The 23,970-nt window shown below is 44.5% G+C and overlaps 1 protein-coding gene across 1 annotated transcript in view; it reads left to right on the top strand.

Annotated features, from left to right (window-relative positions):
- The window catches only part of SV2C (synaptic vesicle glycoprotein 2C), a 454,860-nt gene that overhangs the window by 404,469 nt on the left and 26,421 nt on the right, over positions 1 to 23,970 (top strand). Inside the window, exon 9 of the mRNA XM_063963739.1 lies at positions 4,177 to 4,341. Within this exon, the coding sequence (XP_063819809.1) occupies positions 4,177 to 4,341 (165 nt within the window). The remainder of the gene's footprint in view (positions 1 to 4,176; positions 4,342 to 23,970) is intronic.

Below are 23,970 nucleotides of genomic sequence, written 5' to 3'. Positions count from 1 at the left end.
AACTACAAATCTTTGGAACATTGACATGATTTATAATGCCCAGGATTTAGGGCCTAATTCAGGTTGGAAAAGCTATTGAGACAGGCATTGCAATCGTCTTAAAACTGCTACTGCTGAAAATGGCATGTGAAGAGTCGTCCTGAGTGGTTAAAGATGCTCACCGATGTGATCGCAAATCTGCGTATGCATTAGCAGAATTGTGATGCAAACGCAGAAACCGAAAACCATCAACAATTGCAGATGACCTAGGGCTACTCAGATTAATGAGAATGCAGTCGCACTGGTGCCATGTTTTTAATCGCAAGTGATTGCAACTGACGTCAGATAAACGCCCCCGAAAATGGCCATGATCCGCCTGCGTTTTTACAACCACTCCCATGCTAACACCCACGAAAGGTCAGTACCTGTTAATCAAATTGCAACTGCAATCGCATTTTGACCTTCGCTATTTGCGATTTTGCAACTGAAGCTGAATAAGGCCCTTTATCCAAGTAGTTGTTGCTCCTGTAAACACTATGGGCCATATGCAATTGTGGTCGAATTGCCGCAAATGTCGAAAAACGGGGCATTTTCAACAACAAAAAAATGATTCGACAATGCAATACAGTACTTTTCGACAAAAAAAAACGTCTGTTTCAGATTCGACTTTTTGCAATTCGACATTTGTCAAATTCGACATGTCTGCAATGGTAAAAATGCGGCTTTTCGACAAAAGTATATTCAATTGAAGAATGTCGATTCGACAACAGTGCTTTTCGACAGTCATTTTGTCAATTTCAGTCTGCCTCATTTTGCTTGCGTGATCTAATAAAAAATGTTAAAAACGTTTTTTTGTGTGTTTTTTTTTTATTGCTAATAGCATATCTATTTATATTAGAAGGGATTATCTACTTGGTTTGTCTATTTAGGAGCCACAAGTATTATTTCATATTTTTTTATTTTTTTACTGACTAAAATAATATGGAGAGATCAGAGCATGTTTTTCAGTGGGAAGGGGTGGGAATGGGTTAAAAATTTCCTAAGCATAACCAGCCTCGGGCTCTTTGAGCCGGTCCTGGTTGTAAAAATACGGGGGAGAAAAATGACAGGGGATCCCCCATATTTTAACAAGCAGCACCGGGCTCTGCGTCCGGTCCTGGTGCAAAAAATACGGGGGACAAAAGACGTAGGGGTCCCCCGTAGTTTTCACGCCAGCACCGGGCTCCACTAGCTAGAGAGATAATGCCACAGCCGGGGGACACTTTTATACTGGTCCCTGCGGCCATGGCATTAAACCCCCAACTAGTCACCCCTGGCCAGGGTACCCTGGAGGAGTGGGGACCCCTTAAATCAAGGGGTCCCCCCCTCCAGCCACCCAAGGGCCAGGGGTGAAGCCCGAGGCTGTCATCCCCCTATCCAAGAGCGGCGGATGGGAGGCTGATAGCCAAGTGTAAAAAAAAATATTGTTTTTTGTAGCAGAACTACAAGTCCCAGCAAGCCTCCCCCACAAGCTGGTACTTGGAGAACCACAAGTACCAGCATGCAGGGGGAAAACGGGCCAGCTTGCGTGGGAGGCTTGCTGGGACTTGTAGTTCTGCTTCAAAAAACAATATTCTTTTTTTGACACTTGGCTATCAGCCCCCCATCCGCCGCCCTTGGATGGGGGGGAACAGCCTCGGGCTTCACCCCTGGCCCTTGGGTGGCTGGAGGGGGGACCCCTTGATTTAAGGGGTCCCCACTCCTCCAGGGTACCCCGGACAGGGGTGACTAGTTGGGGATTTAATGCCACGGCTGCAGGGACCGGTATAAAAGTGTCCCCAGGCTGTGGCATTATCTCTCTAGCTAGTGGAGCCCGGTGCTGGTGTAAAAAATACAGGGGACCCCTATGTCTTTTGTCCCCCGTATTTTTTGCACCAGGACCGGACGCAGAGCCTGGTGCTGGTTGTTAAAATACGGGGGATCCCCTGTAATTCCCCCCCCCCCCCCCCCCCCCCGTATTTTTACAACCAGGACCGGCTCAAAGAGCCCGAGGCTGGTTATGCTTAGGAGGGGGGACCCCACGCATTTTTTTTCAGGGTTTTTTAAACACTTTTGTGCCGTCCATGAAGTCGAATCCAGGACGCACACTATCGTCAATTGGTCCGTTTTTCGACAGCGGGACTGTCGAATCCGTTTTTTATTGAATATGTCGAATTCGGGTCCCCGCGGGAGGGTGTGTGACTGTCGAATTGTGTCGAATTAAAAAACGACCGCAATTGCATATACCCCTATGTATTCATAATGCATAACAGTGCCAAACTTCAGAGTCCAACATTCCAGCATATCCTGTGGTCCTGCGTACACACTACTCGATGTGCACCACATCATACATTGCATCATCTCATCTGACGTGCAGCACATCATTTGGGACGATGCAATGAACAACGTGTGTAAGCGATAGACTGGGTGTACACACTGTACATGGGTCGTGCAGACTAGTCAAGACTACCAAGATTGCACAATATATCTTGTACCTTTAGCCACTACCACGGGGAGGGCATAGATGGTCAAGAGTCCAAAAAAAGATAGTAAGATAGCAAAATAAAAATAGCAAGTACAGTACTTTCAGTAAATAAATAAAGTTAATAAAATATAAGGGGAAACATTACTATTCTGTCAGTGGATGATGTTGTACCTGCAGTATTTAATACAGAAAAATAGTCTGTAATATAATAGATTATAGGATAAAATGCTCATATATTTCCCAATGGATAGGTATCTACTCAGAAGATGATATTTACCAATTACATTATCAAATTTAAGCAGATAACCATCCACTGAATGATATATTATCATATCCTGTCAAATACAAATCTGTATTAGCTACATCAGTGAAAGTTATGATCTGTTATCAGATATTTTCAACAATAAAGGCCTGATTCAGCTTTAGGAGCAAATAAAAGGGAGCAATTTGCACCTTGGCAAAAACATGTTGCACTGCAGACGGGGAAGATTGAAAATATGAGATTTAGAACTGGGAATGGGTGAGTCCCAGATAAATTCTAAATTACAATGTGAAAAACAAAGTTGCCCAGTATTGTTCACTGCATGCAGAAGCAGCCAACAATTCGTTGCATGCAAAACAATTACTGCATTGCAACATGGTTTGTTCCGGCAGCAAATTGCTCATATTTTGCTCTTACAGGTATTTTTGATTTGCTCCTAACTCAGAATCAGGCCCTAAATGTTTTTCTGTGTTTTGTAAATGAATTTATTGGTAGAATTCCTAATGTACAGTACAATGGAAAACGTTTCACCCATCATTTTGTGTGTGTGTGTGTGTGTGTGTGTGTGTGTGTGTGTGTGTGTGTGTGTTGTGTTTTTGCTTGCATAATACATACCGACTTTTAGAAGCCTAGAGAGAAGATGCAACTCACCATTTTAGCGCCTGGGCGAACGCTTCATGTCATTACAATAGATGGGGCCCGGGACTGACACTCACAAGACAGGGCCCCCCATCACCACACACCTGTCCGCTCCCCCTCTCCCCCCACCTTCCCTGCATTCCCCAACTTGACCTTTTGAGCGAGCCAGAGATGGTTGTAGTCAGGATTAGGGGGCAGGTAGCCACGGAGGGACAGAGTGCATCGGAAGGGCAACCACGGAGGAACAGAAGCAGAGCCGCGACCCCTGGCCATATTCTTAATACAGAGCTGGCCGTGAGCCAATCGGAGCTCACGGACCGCCAGTCAATTAGGAGCTGCTGAATGGCAGCTCCTGATTGGCTGCCGGTCCGTGAGCTCCGATTGGCTCACGGCCGGCTCTGTATTGAGAATATGGCCACGGTCCGTGCCTCTGTCTCCCCGTCCGTGGCTGCCTGCCGATGCGCAGGCAGGCAGCTGACATGCGTCCCTGAACTTGACTACAAGCACCAGGGCCCCATCTCAGTCCAGGCCCGGGCCTAGAGTACCCACCGTCCCCTCTTGATGGCGGGCCTGGATGCGGGAGACCCTCCACTTTTCTTCGGGTGCGGGAGACTACCCAAAAAATGTCATGCACCTTTGGGGAAAGTAGGCAAGTACGTATATCTTGCATCCATGTGTGCATAGATAATAAATGTGTAATTCCTTTATTTGAACCACACTGCAGTCTAAACTTAGACGTCCTTTCAGGACATTTGTGTTTGCAAGCAATGTCATTGTTTTTGTCTCTTCACAGCTACTACGGTTTATCGGTTTGGTTCTCTGATGTCATTAAACACCTCCAAGCAGATGAATATGCCTTGAGAGCGAAATATTTTCATGGAGAAAACATTTCAAACTACAATTTCAACTTTACTCTGGAAAATCAGATCCATAGAAATGGAGAGTTCATCAATGACAAGTAATTAACCTCCCATACATTTGATGATGTTTCATTCTGATTTATAATAAATCGCACATATAGCAAATTGTGAGACCACTGCTGCAAATCCATCCCTAATAGTTGACTGAGATGGCAATATATCCAGTATATATATATATATATATATAGAGGAGTTCAGAACAAGCTCATGTTCAAAACGGACACGGCACTCCAGGGCTTGTCTTTAACAAATCTCTTTAATGTCCATCCATATCAATGCTGCGTACATACATATCTAGGGTAGCAATATCCAAAGATATAAGTCATGCAGCAAACAGAAGTAAGCTCACGCATATAAAACAATGCGGCATTTCGGGCCACAGCGGGTCCCTTCGTCAGGTTCAGCGTGTGCAGCCAAAAAAAACGTGAATAACATACAATACCCATAACACTTACCTATATAGCGTCCCCATGCCGGCGTGGTCGGTCTCAGGGCCGCGAGGAGCTTCCGGTCAAGGCAAAGCGCTTGACAGATGAGGTGATCCGGGAGCGACGGTTGTCATAACAACCCGGTATGCGGAGGCTTCAAAGCTGTCCCCGGCCGCTCAGCCTGACAGGGGAGGCTATATACAATGAAAAAGCATACTGTGTGAGAAAAATAGTGAACATACAGAACAAATACAAAACATATAAAAAACAACATATGGTCAGTTACCTAATTCTAAGCCATAATGCAAAACACCACTATATGACAAATCCATATGCTGTATCTATCTACATATTAAAATCAACATGGGATCTGGGCAGACAGATGCATCTACTCAGGTTATAGCACTCTCATTAATAGGCATTATAAAAGGAAAGATTATTACAATGGTTCCTAATCGTTGTTAAGATACAAATTGCATAATACCCTATATCGCTGACATTATGATCCTCCATAATCAAGATTAATTCTATGCAGGCACATAAATCTGCCTTATTTATATTGTAAATATGTCCAATTTATTTTCTCATTCAAACCTGATGGTTGAATGGTATTAAGTTTCACTATCCATCGAGCTTCCAGTCTATGTAGTGCTAAGACTCTGTCACCCCCTCTCCGTAAAGGAGGAACATGGTCAATTATTTGATAGCGGAGATCCGAAAAAGTGTGTGCTTTAGAACAGCAATGTCTTGACACTGGTTGTTCGTTAGCGTTACCCGCTAAAGCCTGACTGATATTGGAACGGTGGCGGGCCATTCGTTCCTGTCAGGTACGTGTAGTTAACCCAACATATAGTAACCGACATGGGCATATGATATAATATATGATACATTTGGTGGTACAATTAAGGACATGGCAGATGTTAAATTTCTTTTTAGTTTCTGGATGTTCAAAAGAAGACCCAATAATTAAAGACGAACAAGTGATGCAAGAGGGACACCGATAGCACCCAGCTTTTTTAATTGAACCGAAAATTCCAGGTTTAGGTGTATAGTCTGTGATGTCAGTTTTTACTAAATAGTCGCGTAAATTGCGACCCCATTTATAACTAGTCATTACTTGGGTATGTTGAAAGCATGGCAAAGATTTATCTGTCTTAACAATTGGCCAGAGTGCTTTACTGGCACGGGGTATAATGGGACTGGCTGTAGAATATCTGGTAGACCAAATAAATGTATTTTGATCATTTTTCTGATCTGAAGCTCTCTGCAATATACAGTAGCTAGACGATCTTGTTGCATAACTTTATTCTTAGCTAGTTCAAGGTCCTTCCAATTATATCCCCTGTTCTTAAATTTATCAATAACCGTCTGTAATGCATCTTCTAACTGAGAAGGATCACTAGTTATACGGGCCACCCGTAACATTTGCGAATGGGGAAGTCCCCTCTTCAATGGTACTGGGTGGTGACTACTCGCATCCAGCAATGAATTTCGGTCTGTTTTTTTTTGTAAAAGACTGTAGATGCTAGTTTCCCTTCTTTCAGATGAATTGTAACACCTAAATAATTAATATAGTCAGGTCTACACACAGATGTAAACTTGATAGGACCTGGTATTTGATTAATATTGTGCATCATATCTTGAAATGCTGCCAAACTGCCACTCCATAACATAATAACATAAACAAATCGTCTATGTAACGAATAAACCATCTAATGTTGCTGCTATATGTGGGGTTATCAAAAAACAATTTTTGTTCTTGATCAAACATAAAAACATTTGTGTATGCCGGTGCCACGCTACTTCCCATGGCAACTCCGGCCTGCTGTAAATTAAACACACCATTAAACAAAAAATAATTTTTAGTAAGCACCAGCTCTAATAACTTCTAGAATAATGTTTTATCCAAACCAAAATCATCCCCCACATTACTGATGAATCTACCCATCGCCTCTAAGCCCCCTCTATGCGGGATGGAGGTATAGAGGGAGGAGACATCCATCGTACATAGCAATGTGTCTGCCGGTAAGTGGTCAAACTCCATGATTCTTTTAAGGAACATAGTAATGTCCTTCAGGTATGTTGGACATTTAGTTACATGTGGTTGGAGTAACGAATCAAGGAACTCCGAAGTGGGTTGATATAAAGAGCCTCTTGCCGACACGATCGGCCGTCCCGGAGGGTTTACCAAGCTCTTATGCACTTTGGGCAGTGTGTATAGGCATGGGATAATAGGGCATTTTGGAAGTAATGCATCTCTTAGCTTGGAATCCAATAATTTATTTTGGACTGCTTGTTCCAATACAGTGCTAAGTTCCTTATGGAATCTTGTCTTAGGATCAATGTCCAATTTCATGTAGGTGTCAGAACATGCAAGTTGTCATATCACTTCATCAATATATTGAGTCCTATCCTGTAACACTATACTGCCGCCCTTATCCGCCGGACGGATTATAATTGAAGTATCAGACCTGAGATCTTTAAGTGCTTGTTTTTGATCAAATGATGAATTGTGGTATGAAGGTCGAGGGATAGCAATAAACATATTCACAGAGTCATTCATCAATCGACTAAAGGTTTTTAAAGATGGATTAGTAGACGTGGGATCAAACGATGAAGTACTGTATTTACGAATGATCGTGCTAGTTGAATCAACCTGAGGGTTAGTTGTACTATGCTGAAAAAATTCTCTTAGCCTCAATTTCCTATTCATTTGGTGCATATCCATTTGCCACTCAAAAGGGTTGTGCGGATTGGTAGGAACAAACGTGAGTCCTTTATTCAGGCGGATTCCTCGACTGATGTTAGTTGTCGTGAAGATAAATTAAAAACTAAGTTGTTTTCTTGGCTTTGTTGCCTTTTGTTGATCCCTTAGGTTTGTCTGCCACGCCTCGTTGGCTTGGGCCAGCCTCTGCTCTGACCCTGGTTGTAGCCCCTAAAGGGGGTCGATTAGCAGATAAAGCATTATCCGAGTCGGCGACAATGAAATCACTGTCGCTATTAGAAGAATAATGTCCTTTAACTTGACGACCTCTGCGTTGCCGGCATGTTGTACGTGTGGATCCTTTGTAATTCGATTTCGTGGTATCGGTCCCGGTGAGCCATCTATAAACCTGATGATCCTCGTAGTCATTTTGGACTACTTGTAATTTTGATTTTTTAAATTTTAATAGCTCCTTTCTTTAATTATCTATTTGTTGGGCCAATTTAGCCCATGTTGCCGCCTGCCCAGGGTCTGACATAATTCCTACATGATTAGTATTCAAAGTCTCAATCTTGGACTTCGCTACTTGCAGGTCCCGGCCTGCCTCCTCGATAACAAGCAGCATCAAATCGAAACTACATTTATTTAATACAGATACCCATCTGCGGCAAAACTCGGGGTTCGTCCTCCCTATCGTAGGGGTATTGCGAACCCGGAAGCCCCGAGGAATCAGCTTTTGACGATAATAGTCTGATAAAGTGGACCCGTGCAATAAATAATCGGTCTCCCGTTTGCATAAACGTAGTAATTGTTTAAATACATCATCTACTGTGTCATCCGGTGCCTCAGGCACACAGTGTTCTGCAAACAAAATTCGATCAGCTTGAGCTTTACTAAAACTAAGCATGTCGCCCATTTGTAATGACACATTAGTGGCCATAGTGACATCCACTCTGTCACTCAGAATTTTCCATGTTGCTCAATATTTCCACTGGTATTCACCAACACAGTTATACTCCAAACAACGATCCAACAATTTCTGTAGGTGCCTTGATACATAGGGGAATGCTCCCCAAACAAATACAGTCTCTGGATAATCCAGCACTCTCTATAATAAATCAAACGCCTGTGTGCCCTTGTCCCATAATACAGACATGGAGGAGTTCAGAACAAGCTAATGTTCAAAACGGACACGGCACTCCAGGGCTTGTCTTTAACAAATCCCTTTAATGTCCATCCATATCAATGCTGCGTACATACATATCTAGGGTAGCAATATCCAAAGATATAAGCAGTGGTGCAAGTGGGCGGGTACGGGTGGGTACGGCGTACCCATAAGAATTTAGCCGTGGGTACGCCGTACCCACACCGACGGGCCGCCGCTCCTCGCACCGCCGCTGATGTGAGGGAAGGAGAGCGCAGCCTGTGCCTCTCCTTCCCCTCAGTCTCCGGCGGGTGTCATAGTTTAATTCAGCGCCGATCCGTGAGCCAATCGAGCTCTGATTGGCTCACGGATCGGCGCTGAATTAAACTGTGAGACACCCGCCGGAGACTGAGGGGAAGGAGAGGCACAGGCTGCGCTCTCCTTCCCTCACACAGGACGGCAGCGGCCAGCGGCAGCGGTGAGCAGGGAAGGGGGGGAGGGGGGGGGCATGTTATACCTGGCACTGGGGGATATCTGGCACTGGGGGGGCATTTCTATCTGGCACTGGGGGATATCTGGCACTGGGGGGGCATTTCTATCTGGCACTGGGGGATATCTGGCACTGGGGGGCATATATACCTGGCACTGGGGGATATCTGGCATTGGGGGGCATATATACCTGGCACTGGGGGATATCTGGCACAGGGGGGCATGTATACCTGGCACTGGGGGATATCTGGCACAGGGGGGCATGTATACCTGGCACTGGGGTATATCTGGCACTGGGGGGGCATGTATACCTGGCACTGGGGGATATCTGGCACTGGGGGGGCATTTCTATCTGGCACTGGGGGATATCTGGCACTGGAAGGGCATTTCTATCTGGCACTGGGGGATATCTGGCACTGGGGGGCATATATACCTGGCACTGGGGGATATCTGGCACAGGGGGGCATGTATACCTGGCACTGGGGGATATCTGGCACAGGGGGGCATGTATACCTGGCACTGGGGGATATCTGGCACTGGGGGGGCATGTATACCTGGCACTGGGGGATATCTGGCACTGGGGGCATATCTGGCACTGTAGGTGTATTTCTGTATCTGGCACGGGGGGCAATGTATATCTGACACAGTGGGAGCATTTGTGTATCTGGCACTGTGGGGCAATGTGTATCTGGCACTGTGGGGCAATGTATATCTGGCACTGTGGGGCAACGTGTATCTGACACTGCGAGGCAATGTATATCTGGCACTCTGGGGGCATTTCTGTATCTGGCACTGTGGGGCAATGTGTATCTGGCACTGTTAGTCAATGTGTATCTGGCACTGTGGGGCAATGTATATCTGGCACTGTGGGGCAACGTGTATCTGGCACTATTGGGGTCATACGTGTATCTGCCCCTCCCCCATATGTGTACCACGCCCCCATTTCATTGGCCACGCCCCATGTGGCATTTGACCACACCCATTTTTTGCGCGCGCGCCGAAGGCGCGCGCACACAGTACCCGTAATACATTTTTTCTACTTGCACCACTGGATATAAGTCATGCAGCAAACAGAAGTAAGCTCACGCATATAGAACAATGCGGCATTTCGGCCCACAGCGGGTCCCTTCGTCAGGTTCAGCGTGTGCAGCAAAAAAAACGTGAATAACATACAATACTCATAACACTTACCTATATAGCGTCCCCATGCCGGCGTGGTCAGTCACTGGGCCGCGAGGAGCTTCCGGTCAAGGCAAAGCGCTTGACAGATGACCTGATCCGGGAGTGACTTTGCCTTGACCGGAAGCTCCTCGCGGCCCTGAGACCGACCACGCCGGCATGGGGACGCTATATAGGTAAGTGTTATGGGTATTGTATGTTATTCACGTTTTTTTGGCTGCACACGCTGAACCTGACGAAGGGACCCGCTGTGGCCCGAAATGTCGCATTGTTCTATGGGGGTAATTCCAAGTTGATCGCAGCAGGAAATTTTTTAGCAGTTGGGCAAAACCATGTGCACTGCAGGGGGGGCAGATATAACATTTGCAGAGAGAGTTAGATTTGGGTGGGTTATTTTGTTTCTGTGCAGGGTAATACTGGCTGCTTTATTTTTACACTGCAATTTAGATTGCAGATTGAACACACCCCACCCAAATCTAACTCTCTCTGCACATGTTATATCTGTCCCCCCTGCAGTGCACATGGTTTTGCCCAGTTGCTAACAGAATTCCTGCTGCGATCAACTTGGAATTACCCCCTATATGCGTGAGCTTACTTCTGTTTGCTGCATGACATATCTTTGGATATTGCTACCCTAGATATGTATGTACGCAGCATTGATATGGATGGACATTAAAGAGATTTGTTAAAGACAAGCCCTGGAGTGCCGTGTCCGTTTTGAACATTAGCTTGTTCTGAACTCCTCCATGTCTGTATTATGGGACAAGGGCACACAGGCGGTTGATTTATTATAGAGAGTGCCAGGTTATCCAGAGACTGTCATTGTTTGGGGAGCATTCCCCTATGTATCAAGGCACCTACAGAAATTGTTGGATCGTTGTTTGGAGTATAACTGTGTTGGTGAATACCAGTGGAAATATTGAGCAACATGGAAAATTCTGAGAGTGACAGAGTGGATGTCACTATGGCCACTAATGTGTCATTACAAATGGGCGACATGCTTAGTTTTAGTAAAGCTCAAGCTGATCGAATTTTGTTTGCAGAGGATTGTGTGCCTGAGGCACTGGATGACACAGTAGATGATGTTTTTAAACAATTACTACGTTTACGCAAACGATTATTTATTGCACGGGTCCACTTTATCAGACTATTATCGTCAAAAGCTGATTCCTCGGGGCTTCCGGGTTCGCAATACCCCTACAGTAGGGAGGACGAACCCCCGAGTTTTGCCACAGATGGGTATCTGTATTAAATAAATGTAGTTTCGATTTGATGCTGCTTGTTATCGAGGAGGCAGGCCGGGAGCTGCAAGTAGCGAAGTCCAAGATTGAGACTTTGAATACTACTCATGTAGAAATTATGTCAGACCCTGGGCAGGCGGTAACATGGGCTAAATTGGCTCAACAAATAGATAATTACAGAAAGGAGCTGTTAAAATATAAAAAAATCAAAATTACAAGTAGTCCAAAATGACTACAAGGATCATCAGGTTTATAGATGGCTCACCGGGACCGATACCGGGACCGATACCACGAAATCGAATTACAAAGGACCCACACGTACAACATGCCGGCAACGCAGAGGTCGTCAAGTTAAAGGACATTATTTTTTCTGATAGCGACAGTGATTTAATTGTCGCCGACTCGGATGATGCTTTATCTGCTAATCGACCCCCTTTAGGGGCTACAACCAGGGCCAGAGCAGAGGCTGGCCCAAGCCAACGAGGCGTGGCAGACAAACCCAAAGGATCAACAAAAGGCAACAAAGCCAAGAAAACAACTTAGTTTTCAATTTATCTTCACGACAACTAACATCAGTCGAGGAATCCGTGCTGAATAAAGGACTCACGTTTGTTCATACCAATCCTCACAACCCTTTTGAGTGGCAAATGGATATGCACCAAATGAATAGGAAACTGAGGCTAAGAGAATTTTTTCAGCATAGTACATCTAACCCTCAGGTTGATTCAACTAGCAAGATCATTCGTAAAATAAGATTTTACTTACCGGTAAATCTATTTCTTGTAGTCCGTAGTGGATGCTGGGGACTCCGTAAGGACCATGGGGAATAGACGGGCTCCGCAGGAGACAGGGCACTTTAAGAAAGAATTTTGATTCTGGTGTGTTCTGGCTCCTCCCTCTATGTCCCTCCTCCAGACCTCAGTTAGGGAAACTGTGCCCGGAAGAGCTGACAGTACAAGGAAAGGATTTTGGAATCCAGGGCAAGACTCATACCAGTCACACCAATCATACCGTATCACTCGTGATAAATTTACCCAGTTAACAGTATGAACAACAACTGAGCATCAGATCAACCCTGATGCAACCAAACATAACCCTTATTTAAGTAATAACTATATACAAGCATTGCAGAAGAAGTCCGCACTTGGGACGGGCGCCCCAGCATCCACTACGGACTACGAGAAATAGATTTACCGGTAAGTAAAATCTTATTTTCTCTAACGTCCTAGTGGATGCTGGGGACTCCGTAAGGACCATGGGGATTATACCAAAGCTCCCAAACGGGCGGGAGAGTGCGGATGACTCTGCAGCACCGAATGAGCAAACACAAGGTCCTCCTCAGCCAGGGTATCAAACTTGTAGAACTTTGCAAACGTGTTTGAACCTGACCAAGTAGCCGCTCGGCAAAGCTGTAATGCCGAGACCCCTCGGGCAGCCGCCCAAGAAGAGCCCACCTTCCTTGTGGAGTGGGCTTTTACTGATTTTGGAAGCTGCAATCCAGCCGCAGAATGAGCCTGCTGAATCGTGTTACAGATCCAGCGAGCAATAGTTTGCTTTGAAGCAGGAGCACCCAGCTTGTTGGGTGCATACAGGATAAACAGCGACTCAGTTTTCCTGACTCTAGCCGTTCTGGCTACATAAACCTTCAAAGCCCTGACCACATCTAGTAACTCGGAATCCTCCAAGTCACGAGTAGCCACAGGCACCACAATAGGTTGGTTCATATGAAAAGATGACACCACTTTTGGCAGAAATTGTGGACGGGTCCGCAATTCTGCCCTGTCCATATGGAAAACCAGATAGGGGCTTTTATGTGACAAAGCCGCTAATTCTGACACACGCCTAACCGACGACAAGGCTAATAGCATGACCACCTTCCACGTGAGATATTTTAACTCCACCGTTTTGAGTGGCTCAAACCAGTGTGACTTCAGGAAACTCAACACCACGTTAAGATCCCAAGGTGCCACTGGAGGCACAAAAGGGGGCTGAATATGCAGCACTCCCTTTACAAACGTCTGAACTTCAGGAAGAGAAGCCAGTTCTTTTTGAAAGAAAATGGATAGGGCTGAAATCTGGACCTTAATGGAACCCAATTTCAGGCCCAAAGTCACTCCCGACTGTAGGAAGTGAAGAAAACGGCCCAGCTGAAATTCCTCCGTAGGGGCATTCCTGGCCTCACACCAAGCAACATATTTTCGCCATATACGGTGATAATGTCTAGCCGTCACGTCCTTCCTAGCCTTTATCAGCGTAGGAATAACTTCATCCGGAATGCCTTTTTCTGCTAGGAACCGGCGTTCAACCGCCATGCCGTCAAACGCAGCCGCGGTAAGTCTTCGAACAGACAGGGCCCCTGTTGCAACAAGTCCTGTCTTAGAGGCAGAGGCCACGGGTCCTCTGTGAGCATTTCTTGCAGATCTGGACACCAAGTCCTTCTTGGCCAATCCGGAACAATGAGTATTGTTCTCACTCCTCTTTTTCTTATGATTCTCAGCACCTTGGGTATGAGAGGAAGAGGAGGGAATACATAGACCGACTGGAACACCCACGGTGTCACTAGTGCGTCTACAGCTATCGCCTGAGGGTCTCTTGACCTGGCGCAATACCTCTGTAGCTTTTTGTTGAGGCGGGATGCCATCATGTCCACCTGTGGCAGTTCCCACCGACTTGCAATCTGCGTGAAGACTTCTTGATGAAGTCCCCACTCTCCCGGGTGGATGTCGTGCCTGCTGAGGAAGTCTGCTTCCCAGTTGTCCACTCCCGGAATGAACACTGCTGACAGTGCTCTTACATGATTCTCCGCCCAGTGAAGAATTCTGGTGGCTTCCGCCATCGCCACCCTGCTCCTTGTGCCGCCTTGGCGGTTTACATGAGCCACTGCGGTGATGTTGTCTGACTGAATCAGAACCGGTTGGTCGCGAAGCAGGGTCTCCGCTTGACGTAGGGTGTTGTATATGGCCCTTAGTTCCAGGATATTGATGTGAAGGCAAGTCTCCTGACTTGACCACAGACCTTGGAAGTTTTTTCCCTGTGTGACTGCCCCCCACCCTCGGAGGCTTGCATCCGTGGTCACCAGGACCCAGCCCTGAATGCCGAATCTGCGTCCCTTGAGAAGGTGAGCCTCTGCAGCCACCACAGGAGCGACACCCTGGCCCTGGGGGATAGGGTGATCAGCCGATGCATCTGTAGATGCGATCCGGACCACTTGTCCAACAGATCCCATTGAAAGGTCCTCGCATGGAACCTGCCGAATGGAATGGCCTCGTATGATGCCACCATCTTTCCCAGGACTCGCGTGCAGTGATGCACCGACACCTGTTTTGGTTTTAATAGGTCTCTGATCAGTGTCATGAGCTCCTGAGCCTTCTCCATCGGGAGATAAACCCTCTTCTGGTCTGTGTCCAGAATCATGCCCAGGAAGGGCAGACGAGTCGTAGGAATCAGCTGCGACTTTGGTATATTTAGAATCCAGCCGTGCTGTTGTAACACTTCCCGAGAGCGTGCTACGCTGATCAGCAACTGCTCTCTGGACCTCGCCTTTATGAGGAGATCGTCCAAGTATGGGATAATTGTGACCCCTTGCTTCCGCAGGAGCACCATCATCTCCGCCATTACCTTGGTAAATATTCTCGGTGCCGTGGAGAGACCAAACGGCAACGTCTGGAATTGGTAATGACAATCCTGTACCACAAATCTGAGGTACGCCTGATGAGGTGGATAAATGGGGACATGAAGGTAAGCATCCTTTATGTCCAGAGACACCATAAAATCCCCCCCTTCCAGGCTTGCGATGACCGCTCTGAGCGATTCCATCTTGAACTTGAACCTTTTCAGGTATATGTTCAGGGATTTTAAATTCAATATGGGTCTGACCGAACCGTCCGGTTTCGGTACCACAAACATGGTCGAATAGTAACCCCTTCCCTGTTGAAGGAGGGGAACCTTTACTACCACCTGCTGAAGATACAATTTGTGAATTGCAGCTAACACTATTTCCCTCTCTAAGGGGGAAGCTGGCAGGGCCGATTTGAGGTAACGGTGAGGGGGCATCTCTTCGAATTCCAGCTTGTATCCCTGAGACACTATCTCTATAGCCCAGGGATCCACCTGGGAGTGAACCCACTTGTGGCTGAAATTTCGGAGACGTGCCCCCACCAGGCCTAGCTCTGCCTGTGGAGCCCCAGCGTCATGCGGTGGATTTAGTGGAAGCCGGGGAGGACTTCTGTTCCTGGGAACTAGCTGTATTGTGCAGCTTCTTTCCTCTACCCCTGCCTCTGGCAAGAAAGAACGCACCTCGTACTTTCTTGCCTTTTTGTGATCGAAAGGACTGCATTTGATAATATGGTACTTTCTTAGGTTGTGAGGGAATATATGGCAAAAAAATTGACTTTCCAGCCGTAGCTGTGGAGACCAGGTCCGAGAGACCGTCCCCAAACAATTCCTCACCCTTGTAAGGTAAAACCTCCATGTGCCTTTTTGAGTCGGCATCGCCTTCCATTGCCGAGTCCACAGGACCCTCCTGGCAGAAATCGACATTGCATTTATTCTAGAGCCCAGTAGGCTAATGTCTCTTTGAGCATCTCTCATATATAGGACAGCGTCTTTTATATGCCCCAGGGTCAGCACTATAGTATCCTTGTCCAAGGTATCAAGTTCCTCAGATAAGGTATCTGTCCATGCTGCTACAGCACTACACATCCAGGCCGACGCAATCGCCGGCCTTAGTAGGGTACCTGAATGTGTATAAATGGACTTCAGGATACCCTCCTGCTTTCTATCCGCAGCATCTTTTAGGGTGGCCGTATCCTGTGACGGCAGGGCTACCCTCTTGGATAAGCGTGTTAAAGCTTTGTCTACCCTAGGGGAGGATTCCCAGCGTAATCTGTCCGTTGGCGGGAAAGGATACGCCATAAGCATCCGTTTGGAAATCTGCAGTTTTTTATCTGGAGATTCCCAAGCCTTTTCACATAACTCATTTAACTCATGTGAAGGGGGAAAGGTCACCTCTTGCCTTTTTTCCCCATACATATAAACCCTCTTGTCAGGGACTGGGGTTTCCTCTGTGATGTGCAACACATCCTTCATCGCTTTAATCATGTAACGGATGGCTTTAGCCATTTTAGGCTGTAACTTTGCATCATCGCCATCGACACTGGAGTCAGAATCCGTGTCGACATCTGTGTCAACAATTTGGGATAGTGGGCGCTTCTGAGACCCTGACGGCCTCTGCGACATAGGATCAGGCATGGGCTGAGACCCCGGCTGTCCCAAGGCTTCAGCTTTATCCAACCTTTTATGCAAGGAAGTAATATTATCATTTAAAACCTTCCACATATCCATCCAATCGGGTGTCGGCGCCGTCGGCGGCGACCCCACATTCATTTGCTCCCGCTCTGCTTCCACGTAGCCTTCCTCGTCAAACATGCCGACACAAGCGTACCGACACACCACACACACAGGGGATGCTCTTTTTGAAGACGGCTCCCCCAGAAGGCCCTTTGGAGAGACAGAGAGAGAGTATGCCAGCACACACCCCAGCGCTATATGTCCCAGGAGTCACACAGTAACTTAGTGTTAACCCAGTAGCTGCTGTATATATTGTATTTGCGCCAAATTTATGTGCATTTATGTGCATTTAAATTTATCTTTTTACCCTTTTCTACCGTGATTCTGCAGGGGAGAGCCTGGGGAGCTTCCTCTCAGTGGAGCTGTAGAGAGAAAATGGCGCTGGTGAGTGCTGAGGAAGAAGTCCCGCCCCCTCAGCGGCGGGCTTCTGTCCCGCGTTTGTGTGTAAAATAATGGCGGGGGCTCATGCATATATACAGTGCCCAACTGTATATATGCTACTTTTTGTCAAGAGGTTCCTAATTGCTGCCCAGGGCGCCCCCCCCTGCGCCCTGCACCCTACAGTGACCGGAGTATGTGGGTTTAGTGTGGGAGCAATGGCGCACAGCTGCAGTGCTGTGTGCTACCTCATATGAAGACTGGAGTCTTCTGCCGCCGATTTTGAAGTCTTCTTGCTTCTGACACCGGCTTCTGTCTTCTGGCTCTGCGAGGGGGAAGGCGGCGCGGCTCCGGGATCGGACGACCAAGGGTGCGATCCTGTGTACGATCCCTCTGGAGCTAATGGTGTCCAGTAGCCTAAGAAGCAGGACCTATCTTCAGTGAGTAGGGCTGCTTCTCTCCCCTCAGTCCCACGTAGCAGAGAGCCTGTTGCCAGAAGATCTCTCTGAAAATAAAAAACCTAACAAAATACTTTCTTTTTAGCAAGCTCAGGAGAGCCCACTAAGTAGCACCCAGCTCGTCCGGGCACAGATTCAAACTGAGGTCTGGAGATAGAGGGACATATATCTGGAGATAGTCTGGACATAGAGGGAGGAGCCAGAACACACCAGAATCCAAATTCTTTCTTAAAGTGCCCTGTCTCCTGCGGAGCCCGTCTATTCCCCATGGTCCTTACGGAGTCCCCAGCATCCACTAGGACGTTAGAGAAATACAGTACTTCATCGTTTGATCCCACGTCTATTAATCCATCTTTAAAAACCTTTAGTCGATTGATGAATGACTCTGTGAATAGGTTTATTGCTACCCCTTGACCTTCATACCACAATTTATCATTTGATCAAAAACAAGCACTTAAATATCTCAGCTCTGATACTTCAATTATAATCCGTCCGGCGGATAAGGGCGGCAGTATAGTGTTACAGGATAGAACTCAATATATTGATGAAGTGATGCGACAACTTGCATGTTCTGACACCTACATGAAATTGGACATTGATCCTACGACAAGATTCGATAAGGAACTTAGCACTGTATTGGAACAAGCAGTCCAAAATAAATTATTGGATTCCAAGCTAAGAGATGCATTACTTCCAAAATACCCTATTATCCCATGCCTATACACACTGCCCAAAGTGCATAAGAGCTTGGCAAACCCTCCAGGACGGCCGATCGTGTCGGCAAGAGGCTCTTTATATCAACCCACTTCGGAGTTCCTTGATTCGTTACTCCAACCACATGTAACTAAATGTCCAACATACCTGAAGGACACTACTATGTTCCTTAAAAGAATCATGGAGTTTGACCACTTACCGGCAGACACATTGCTATGTACGATGGATGCCTCCTCCCTCTATACCTCCATCCCGCATAGAGGGGTCTTAGAGGCGATGGGTAGATTCATCTGTAATGTGGGGGATGATTTTGGTTTGGATAAAACATTATTCTTGAAGTTATTAGAGCTGGTGCTTACTAAAAATTATTTTTTGTTTAATGGTGTGTTTAATTTACAGCAGGCCGGAGTTGCCATGGGAAGTAGCGTGGCACCGGCATACGCAAATGTTTTTATGTTTGATCAAGGACAAAAATTGTTTTTTGATAACCCCACATATAGCAGCAACATTAGATGGTTTATTCGTTACATAGACGATTATGGAGTGGCAGTTTGGCAGCATTTCAAGATATGATGCACAATATTAATCAAATACCAGGTCCTATCAAGTTTACATCTGTGTGTAGACCTGACTATATTAATTATTTAGATGTTACAATTCATCTGAAAGAAGGGAAACTAGCATCTACAGTCTTTTACAAAAAAACAGACCGAAATTCATTGCTGGATGCGAGTAGTCACCACCCAGTACCATTGAAGAGGGGACTTCCCTATTCGCAAATGTTACGGGTGGCCCGTATAACTAGTGATCCTTCTCAGTTAGAAGATGCATTACAGACGGTTATTGATAAATTTAAGAACAGGGGATATAATTGGAAGGACCTTGAACTAGCTAAGAATAAAGTTATGCAACAAGATTGTCTAGCTACTGTATATTGCAGAGAGCTTCAGATCAGAAAAATGATCAAAATACATTTATTTGGTCTACCAGATATTCTACAGCCAGTCCCATTATACCCCGTGCCAGTAAAGCACTCTGGCCAATTGTTAAGACAGATAAATCTTTGCCATGCTTTCAACATACCCAAGTAATGACTAGTTATAAACGGGGTCGCAATTTACGCGACTATTTAGTAAAAACTGACATCACAGACTATACACTTAAACCTGGAATTTTCGGTTCAATTAAAAAAGCTGGGTGCTATCGGTGTCCCTCTTGCTTTACTTGTTCGTCTTTAATTACTGGGTCTTCTTTTGAACATCCAGAAACTAAAAAGAAATTTAACATCTGCCATGTCCTTAATTGTACCACCAAATTTATTATATATTACATCATATGCCCATGTCGGTTACTATATGTTGGGTTAACTACACGTACCTTACGGGAACGAATGGCCCGCCACCATTCCAATATCAGTCAGGCTTTAGCGGGTAACGCTAACGAACAACCAGTGTCAAGACATTGCTGTTCTAAAGCACACACATTATCGGATCTCCGCTATCAAATAATTGACCATGTTCCTCCTTTACGGAGAGGGGGTGACAGAGTCTTAGCACTACATAGACTGGAAGCTCGATGGATAGTGAAACTTAATACCATCTAACCGTCGGGTTTGAATGAGAAAATAAATTGGAATAATTTACAATATAAATAAGGCAGATGTATGTGTCTGCATAGAATTGATCTTGATTATGGAGGATCATAATGTCAGCGATATAGGGTATTATGCAATTTGTATCTTAACAACGATTAGGAACCATTGTAATAATCTTTCCTTTTATAATGCCTATTAATGAGAGTGCTATAACCTGAGTAGATGCATCTGTCTGCCCAGATCCCATGTTGATTTTAATATGTAGATAGATACAGCATATGGATTTGTCATATAGTGGTGTTTTGCATTATGGCTTAGAATTAGGTAACTGACCATATGTTGTTTTTTATATGTTTTGTATTTGTTCTGTATGTTCACTATTTCTCTCACACAGTATGCTTTTTCATTGTATATAGCCTCCCCTGTCAGGCTGAGCGGCCGGGGACAGTTTTGAAGCTTCCGCATACCGGGTTGTTATGACAACCGTCGCTCCCGAATCACCTCATCTGTCAAGCGCTTTGACTTGACCGGAAGCTTCTTGCAGCCCTGAGACCGACCACGTCGGCATGGGGACGCTATATAGGTAAGTGTTATGGGTATTGTATGTTATTCACGTTTTTTTTGCTGCACACGCTGAACCTGACGAAGGGACCCGCTGTGGCCCGAAATGCCGCATTGTTCTATATGCGTGAGCTTACTTCTGTTTGCTGCATGACTTATATCTTTGGATATTGCTACCCTAGATATGTATGTACGCAGCATTGATATGGATGGACATTAAAGAGATTTGTTAAAGACAAGCCCTGGAGTGCCGTGTCCGTTTTGAACATTAGCTTGTTCTGAACTCCTCCATGTCTGTATTATGGGACAAGGGCACACAGGCGGTTGATTTATTATAGAGAGTGCCGGATTATCCAGAGACTATATATATATATATATATATATAAAAGTTTCCCCAGGGAGCTGATGTCGTTTTCTGGCATGCACAAGCTTTGTTTGTATAATAAAACAATCTGAAAAAATAAATTTTTTATTTTAAAATACAGTGAATAAAACTGTTTACAATTTGCCCAAGGTAACAATAAATTATGTTTGTACAAACAATAGTTGTGTTGGTAGTTCAAACAACATCAAGAGTGATCTTCCTTGAAGAAATGTCAGAAAACAATGTTTTATTCCAACGCGTTTCGTCCTACAGACTTCATCAGGGGTGTATTATAATCAAATAATCACAATATGGACATATATCTTATCGTGTCTTCAAAAGGCAAATAAACAATACTTAAAATGGTATCGGACCAAATTTCACCATATGGAATATCAATTTGAATTAGAAGTGACCCATTTTAGTGATTTTCCACTGGGCAAAGCCCGGTTTGAAATTACATAAGTAATTTTGAATCAATTAGATTTAATTAAGCCCATAAAGCAGCTAGTCACTGGATATCGTCTAAGTGTCAATTTGAACAAAGCAGACCACTGCAATAGTGCCAATTAGATTAAATTAAGCCCATAGAGCAGCTAATCACTGGATGTCGTCCAAGTGTCAATTTGAACAAAGCAAACCACTGCAATAGTGCCTCTCATCAGTAAGTAACACTCCTAGCTGCTTTATGGGCTTAATTAAATCTAATTGATTCAAAATTACCATTTTAAGTATTGTTTATTTGCCTTTTGAAGACACGATAAGATGTATGTCCATATTGTGATTCTTTGATTATAATACACCCCTGATGAAGTCTGTAGGACGAAACGCGTTGGGTTAAAACATTGTTTTCTGACATTTCTTCAAGGAAGATCACTCTTGATGTTGTTTGAACTACCAACACAACTATTGTCTGTACAAACATAATTTATTGTTACCTTGGGCAAATTGTAAACAGTTTTATTCACTGTATTTTAAAATAAAAAATTAATTTTTTAAGATTGTTTTATTATACAAACAAAGCTTGTGCATACCAAAGAACGACATCAGCTCCCTGGGGAAACTTTTTTCTATATTGTCTGTAATTTCATACCTCGTCTAACAGGGGGTATTTTCCCTAAGGTGTGGCTCTGTACATTTCTAGCGCGAGAAAGGTGTTATATTTTTCCAAATATACATATATATATATATATATATATATATATATATATATATAAAATCCAACATCACCAGCACTCTGGAGGCTCCTAGGGCTTACTTGTTCAGGTGCTCTCCACATGGGACTTGCACCCCCAGTATATACAGCAAAAAAACGAGGCAGCACTCAGAGACTTGTGAAGAAAATTCAAGTGTGTATTAAATCCACTACATCAATGTTTAGGCGATATGATCCCCTTCATCAGGATATGATGGATTGAATTTTCTTCACAAGTCTCCGAGTGACGCCTCATTTTTTGCTGTATAAGTACATATATATATATGTAGTTAAGCGTGTGTGCCAGAGATACGGGCTACGCTGGCAGCACTCTTACACAGCTGGTTTGGAGTGGAGTAAGATCTAGGGAATTTCTCTTGCAAAAGCCTGATTAATGGTGCATGTGCTGTTTTTACATGTAATAATAATTCTAATGTCAGGAATTTGCCTTATAGCACAGACAGCAGCTCCAGTATAGATATATTTACGTTGGTTTATTCAAGGTACTAAGAGTGCACCACTGCAGCTGCCACTGCAATCAGGCAGCAGGACAGCGTATGGTAGATCATGATATATTTCTGAAATGTGCTAATACATAATTGGGAGATAATGACTAAAACAAATCTTTAAATTAGATTATGTTATAAAGATTCAAAACAGACACAGCTATTCTATATATAGAATACACTTATTTTAGTGGGTTCCAATGCAGAAACAGACCACTTTGTAACACACGTTAATAGATGTAGAATGGTTTTGGTCTTTACAATAGGGAGAAGACCCCTATATCCAGTGAAAATGGGTGTTTTTGCTGGTATACTGTAGGCCGTCTCCCTATTTATAAAACATCTAGCCTGCAAAGACTGTTGCCCCATGTTACCGGTTAGAGCCGCCTCCTATTTAGCAGGAAGCTGTCATTAGAACAGCAATCCTCTGATCATTATTGCCACCTCAGGAGGGTGATAGCAGGAACGATACAGGATAAAATGCTTTAATTGACTAAAGCTTCCTTTTTTCATTTAAACTTTTTTTGTTTTGTTTTTTCATTTAGGGGTTGATGTATCAAGCAGTAAAAGGAGTGAAGGAGAAGAAGTCGCCCATAGCAACCAATCAGACCTGTCATTTTATAAAAGGTACTTAATAAATGCTACCTCAAAGCTGATTGGTTGTTATGGGCAACTTCCCCACTTGTCCACTTCTTCACTCTTTTTACAGCTTGAGACATCTGTCTGTGTATACCAGTGCTGTTCTATCATTGTTGGGGAGCTGGGTATGGCTCAGCTGCTCCAGAGACATATGATATATAGCATGGATAAAATCTCTTCTATCGATGCTTTTCATGAAAAAACTAAGAATTGCATGTCTGTAATTTGTAAAAAAAAAAAAAAAACTGTCCCCATACTTTTAACACATAACAAAAAATTGAGTGGCGATCAAGTAAAGTATACTTGTGTATATAATGATCTGTCTAATGTCTGAGGTACTTTCTAATAGTAGTGCTAATAGTACCAAGAATAAGATGTAGTCTCAGGGCATGTAAACTATTAGGAATTAGTCATAGAAAAGTATAATAATTTAGAAGTCTCTCATAAAGTACTATTGGCATACCATATTTTTAAATAAATAATACAAACATATCAAGGCAGAGGTTCTCAAATGCAATCCTCAAGGCACCCCAACGGTCCAGGTTTTCAGTTATCCATGGCTCAGCGCAGATGTTAAATCAAATTGACTGAGGTACTAATTAAGTCACCTGTGGCCAAGCATGAATATAATTAAAACCTGGACCATTGGGGTGCCTTGAGGACCGCGTTTGAGAACCTCTGTATTAAGGATTACATAAAACAAAGTTTACTTCATGGAAACAGA

Source organism: Pseudophryne corroboree, chromosome 1 (assembly GCF_028390025.1).
Source record: "Pseudophryne corroboree isolate aPseCor3 chromosome 1, aPseCor3.hap2, whole genome shotgun sequence".
In the NCBI taxonomy this organism is placed as follows: Eukaryota; Metazoa; Chordata; class Amphibia; order Anura; family Myobatrachidae; genus Pseudophryne; species Pseudophryne corroboree.
The sequence above is the reverse complement of the archived record's forward strand: the minus strand, read 5'-3'. Positions and strand labels throughout refer to the sequence as shown.